Here is a 6,000-nt window from a genome sequence, read left to right as displayed (position 1 = left end):
AAGACCCAGCTAATTAACATCCCCATTTCTCTGCGCCCTTGTAGCTCAGGGGTAAAGAATCCGCCTGCAATGCGGGAGACCTGGGTTCATTCCCTGGGTTGGGAAGATCCCCTGGGGAAGGAAAATGATACCCATCCCAGTGTTCTGGCCTGGAGAATTCCATGGACTGTGTAGTCCATGGGGTCACAGAGTTGGACACGGCTGAGTGACTTTCACTTTCCTCTGTGCTGCTTCCCTGACGAGAGCCATTCCCACAGCAGTCTGTGATGCCTGTCCCTCTCCCCACCAAGCTCTAAGACAAGCTCATTTCGCTCCTCCTTCTAGATAATCCCTCCTGGCTCCGTCTTAACCAGGAGCCTTACCATCGCAGGGCCAGTGTTCAGAACACAGTGAGCCCCTAGTTGCCTAGCCAGGTACTCCTCATAAATCAGGCAACTCAAGGGTTATTCCTCTTGATGACGATGATGCCCGTATTAATGGTACAGGGAGGAAAGCCTAGGCTGGTGGGTTGGAATGTTTCCAAGGCCACAGTTCGATTTCTTGCCTTGTCTAGCAGGCGGCTTTCTCCTCCCCAGCAGGCTTCTGCCTGCTCTAGTCCCTAGTGTGGCTGAAGGGGTGCAGTGCCTGTATCCAGATCACCAACCACGCTCCATGCTGTGAAAGGGGCGGGAGAACAAAAGCCATGAGACAACACGGTGAGCAGGTGCGTAGGCTCCCTTATTTAATAGCAATGAAAAGAGAACATACAGGAGGAATAGACATGCTCTTTCCACGTGAGAGGTTTTCTACTAACCACAAACCCATCTGTATCAGTAGCTTTACTGGTTGAGTTTTAAAGAAAAAAGTTCCCTTTAGAGTTAAAAATGGACTTTCCTAAATTTCCCTCATAAATGTGCAACTATTTGTGCAAAATAAAAAGGCCATTTCCAACACATTAGTGAAAAGTAACTGCAAACTCAGGCAAAGGAAACACATAACAGAGGCAACAGAAGCAGCCTGGCGCAGCGTCCTGGGAGAAGTGAGGCTCTGGTGGGGGCTTCTGCAGCAGGCCGTGGGGCGCATGCTCGGAGGCCTCATGGGCAGAGTCACGGCCAATGCCAACCTTGGGGATAAAGGGCCTGGGTCCGGGACTTGCTGAGCAAGCACTTGTCAAGTGTGCAGTGAAGCTAGGCTGACTTGGAGGCCTGGGAGACAACGCAAATGCTGGGCATTGCTCCCTGGATGTTGTATATGCCCTTTACCAATGGGAACTCTCTGCTGCTTCCAATTGTCACGTCCTGTTCTTCTCCACCATCAGCAGCTTCGTTTATTCTACTCAGAGATTTTGCCATGTGATACATTCAAACTATTCCAGCTGCCTAAATTACTACTTGCAACCCACTAGGGTCCCAAACCTGACTGTCCCTTCAGGAATATGGATCTGGTTTTCCCAAGAACTCAGCCAACTAGAAGATGGAAAGGCCTCCAAGCACCCCTTTTTCTTGCCTTTTCTGAGGCCTCCGGGGTGCATCTACATCTCTGGGCATTTGAGGCCAGATCTCAGGATTCTGGGGTACACAGGCACCCATGCTTTGTCCAAGTCCTCTCAAGGGCTGACCTAGCTTGAGGCCTACAGACAAAACTGAAAACTCCGACTTCACCAATTCAAACAGTCTGGACACTGCCAGTGCCTGTTTTTCACCTTTCCCTGGGCACCAAGAGTGTGTCTCCACAGACAAGTCAGTGGTGCAGGTTGGTTTTGTTAGGGAAGGCTGGAGGCAGACCAAGAGGAAAGAAGGGCTCTAACAAAGGAGTCTTGGTCTTGAGTAAGTGTTTTCTACAGAGGGACTTCTGTGTGCAAGGGGCAGGGTGACCCTCGTTCCTCTACCCTGTTCATTTTCTCTTTGTAACACTGTTTCTCCAGGGTACAGGTCTGAGACCAGACCAACAATGATAATGCTTGAAGAACAAAGTGACATACTTAAGCTTCTCTCCATTCCACTTCAAAGTTAGAGTGGAATGCAAAAAGCAGAAGAGATCCTTCTGTAACGGGTCTAGTGAAGGAGGGTGTTTGGGGCCCTTCTTAAGCAATAGGATTAGAGTGATCATTTCTTGCTCTTTTCTAATAAAGTCCAGAATTTGAGAGATGGCATTTTCGGTCTCATTCCCGTGGACCCCTGCCTTCCCTTGGCTATGGCAGTTCTGAGTGGCAGCACTCATCTCTGAGCCTCATTCTAAGACCCTGGACCAAGCCCTCAGGATGATCAGCCCTGAGGATGAGCCTCAGAACGCTTCTGCAGAGCCCACAAGCAGCCTGGTCTTTCCAGTTTGGGGGAAGGCTGTGTGTGTCTGTGTGCATATTTTCTTCCCCATGGTTTTCAAGTTGTGACATAATATTGGGCAGGGGGGCGGGGGGTGGTGGTGGTGAAAAGCACTGCCCTCCCTAGAAGCAGCTCAATAGCTGACAAAGGTGGTGAAGAATTCTGTCTGATGAGTCTTTCCTCCCACTAATCCTAGCTGGCAAGGCCTGTGTGGCTTGTCATTGTTTGGTGATGCACAATTATACTCTTGCCAGTAGCCTTAATAGCATCTTCCTGAAGTGTCTTAAGGGGCAGGTTCCAATGACTGACCCCATAGCAAAGCCTTTACATTAAGTCACAGGAGCCCATTTGCGAGAGGACCTAACCCGCTCAGGCTCCTCTGCAAACTCCAGAGCTTGAAGGATAGGATTACAGGCAATCTTTCTCAGACAAAGCCAAAAGATAGCTCTGGGGACCTCAAAGGGGACGGAAGCTTTAGGCTTGAGCAGCAGCTTCTTATCCAGGGTATGGCTTGGTGAGGGTGGCTGGGGTGACAAACCATTAGTCGTGGTTGACCTGCTCTACTTCATGGTGGCAGTGGCTCCATCCCAGAGGCATGCCCAGAGAAAGCTCTCTCCACAGCACAAGCCGGTGGCATTTCCTATAGAGATGGTGGCCAGAAAGCTGGTTTTAAAACACAAAGGAACGATTCCCAGTAATCTTCAGGTTTTACCTAAGTGGAAGGCAAAAGGTCATTTTTCAGGCTTCTGCAAACAATGACACTGCTGGAGGAGGCCGAGTCTGAGATTCTCTGTCTGTGGAATAACTGCGGACAGATGCCCTGAACCAGGCGCCTGACCTGGAAAGAAGGAAGTGAGAGGAACAGGGAAGGGGCTGGGGCTCTGATCCCATTCACACTGGCTTTCAAGACCTCCTCCCGGTGTGGGGGCAGCCCACAGCTAGTCATGAGGTCGAGTTAGTCCCGCTGCATCCTCGGCTCTTCCATGCCCCAGAAGAATCAGGAGTGAAAGCTAAAAGACGCCATCCTCGGGGGGACGGCAGTGAAGCTCTCATCTGGTCACAACGGCATGCTTGCTGTCTGGTCAGGGAAAGTCACTGGACTGAGGAGAAGAAACCTCTGGAACTCCACAGCTGTGTGTTGGTCTTTCATGGACCAAGGAGTAGTGTCTTCCAGGCCCTTGCCTTGCATCAACAACAACCAGCCTCACCTCCGCAGTGAACGGGGCACCTAGGAGGGTACTAGGATGTACTTTAGTATCCTTCTGCCTACTCACCTTACCTCCCAGTGCCAAGTGCCCATTTTGTTTGTGCAGTTTCTGAGCCCCAAACCTAAGCTCTAGAGCCACGGATGAAAGGTGGTTCCTCATGCTGGACTGACGACACCACCGTTTCTAGGAAGATACAGTGTAGTGTGGCTTCCCCTGAAGCCTGGCCTAGCAACATCTCATGGACTTGCTTACTCTTGTGCCTCTTCTACTATAGGGAAAGGTTATGCGAATACTGTACATAGGTTATTATAAAAAAATACATTTGTTCTCTTTGAAGAAGAATGCACAAAGGCAGGGCCAGCCAGTGCTGGGTCCCAGACTCTGGAGCTGCAGCCAGCAGCCTCTGTGGGCCCGAGGCCCGTCTTCACGAGTGGTGGCTGCTGATGAGTCCCCGGAGTTGCTTGGCCACGGTGTCAATCAATTTCTGCTTGTCTCGCTCATTTTTCCGAAACTGTGCAAACATGTTGTTCTTGCGGCTGGTGTCCTTCATCCTAAACAGAGAAGGGAAGAAAGACAGCAAAGTGTTTAAGGCGACAACGGTGGCCAGTATGTCTTAACAACCGCCCGCAGTTGAGAGAGTCCAGAACATTTCCACTGTCAGGCCCGTACTCACTTACTATTCAGAAAGCTGCCCTGCTGGCACCTCCATACCTCCCAGCTTCACTCACCTCTGGAAAACAGTTGAGAGCCAGCCGTGGCCAGCCCCCTTACTATCCATGCTCACCCTACCTACTTCCTTCCTTTCTGTGCCCAGGTATGAGCCTAGGATAGGTGTCTGGCACCTGCTGCAGCCCTGATGGACAACAGGATCTCAGAGAATGTCTAAGGTCTTCTCATTACCCCCTGAACCTCCTAAAATCCTGCTGCGACCTTACAGCTCGTATTTGAAAGGGAAAGCAGGACAATGCTCTTAACGAGCAATTTCAAAAGAACACGAGTAACTGAAAGCCACTATGCATTTCTAAACATTACTCTAGCTGGTAACTCTATCCTACTCCTAACAAAACCAAGGGCTTGATTGATCTCTTTTCCTTTGCCTCAGAATAGGGGCCCAGAGGCAGTGAGGTAGTTCAGAGGGCATGGTGCTGAGGAAAGCAGGTGCCAAAAGGCTGAGTCGTTCTCTCACTTGAAAAACCAGGGTTTTAGGCAAGAGAAGCCCCTGAGTTCTCAATGGCTGCGACACCTTCAGATCTTGACCTTTGGAAAGCTTTTTAACTGGCTCCTGCTAAAGCTCCCAAGATGGCATAATCTTAGAGCACAAACCATGGGCAGTTCTGGCCATCAATTCCGCAGATGGAGAAACCTAACTGGAAAGCATGGATGGAGAAAGGCAAGGCTAGGCTGAGGTCCAGAGGAACCTCAAGCCTGACTTAGCCATTGTGACAGATCCCAGGAATCTTTCATTCCCCTGAAAGGCGCCCCAGCCCCTGGTATTTGTTGGTGATTGTCAACTTTGGCCCCAGTCTCTGTACACTGGATCTCCAGCTCACAGATAGTTCTAATGGTAGAGAAAGAAGGACACTGCCCAGACTCATTTATCCCTGGGGTCGGCCTAGGTGGCTCCTCACTACCATCCCTCAGGAGCTTAGTCAGCTCTCTGACTTCACAGCCCCTTGCCCTGCATGGAGATGGGGGAGGAGAGGGGACAGAAGGGAGTCCAGGGAGTAGTGAACTGCTCCCAGGAAGACTTCGCAGGGGCCTTTGGCTAATCCTGGACCACTTTTTCCTGTGGGGAGGCCCTGTGCAGAGGGATGGACTAGAGAGGCCAGAAGGTCAGAGAGTCCATAAGGACGTTTATATCCATATGGTAGGGAGGTTCTGATGAGCATCCCAGATTGGTGGCCCTGGCTGATGGTGACAGCCACAAACCAATTGAGACTTTTCTCTCTGATCTAAGCTTTAGGGCCTTGAGCCTGGAATTACTCATCAAGCATACTTAGACACTGCATATAAGGTACAACCACCCACATGTGGAGGTCTGTGCTTGAAAGGGAGGAAGAAGGAGAGATGACAGAGGTTTAGAGGTTTAGGTTGAAAAGAAAGCACAAAGGACCCCAAGGCTATGATGATTACTGTATTTGGTCCCTCAAACAGTAACTGTACCATGATGTTTGTGGAACTGGCTTGACTTAGGATTATTTATCCCAGACAGCAACTCCTTTGCTGGATATACTATAAATCTAAATAAAACCAACACTAAACAAAACAAAAAGAATAATAAAGGAAGAAAAGCACTTCTGACCTTTATAGGACACTTAATTCAACATCCTATGTGGTCATTCGTTTCATGACTCCTCGAAGCAGCCCAAAGACAGAGATGGCTTTCAACTCCCTTTGGGGAGGTCCAGAAGGAAGGTAGGAGGAAACAGGAGAAGAGGGTAGTCTCTGGGCCCCAGAGGCCAGGATTTCTTAGCCATTAAGGCCTGGAGTGG

At 50.0% G+C, this 6,000-nt stretch overlaps 1 protein-coding gene across 1 annotated transcript in view; it reads right to left on the bottom strand.

Moving 5' to 3' along the window:
- Positions 1-699: 699 nt before the first annotated feature.
- Positions 700-6,000, bottom strand: part of EXOC6B (exocyst complex component 6B) — a 697,089-nt gene continuing 691,788 nt past the window's right edge. The window contains exon 22 of the mRNA XM_040223938.1: positions 700-4,059. Coding sequence (XP_040079872.1) covers positions 3,933-4,059 — 127 coding nt within the window. The 3' untranslated portion in view covers positions 700-3,932. The remainder of the gene's footprint in view (positions 4,060-6,000) is intronic.

The sequence above is a fragment of the Oryx dammah genome, unplaced genomic scaffold (genome assembly GCF_014754425.2).
Source record: "Oryx dammah isolate SB20612 unplaced genomic scaffold, SCBI_Odam_1.1 HiC_scaffold_25, whole genome shotgun sequence".
Lineage (NCBI taxonomy): Eukaryota > Metazoa > Chordata > Mammalia > Artiodactyla > Bovidae > Oryx > Oryx dammah.
Note: the sequence above shows the minus strand (reverse complement) of the source record. Positions and strands in the feature narration are given on the sequence as shown.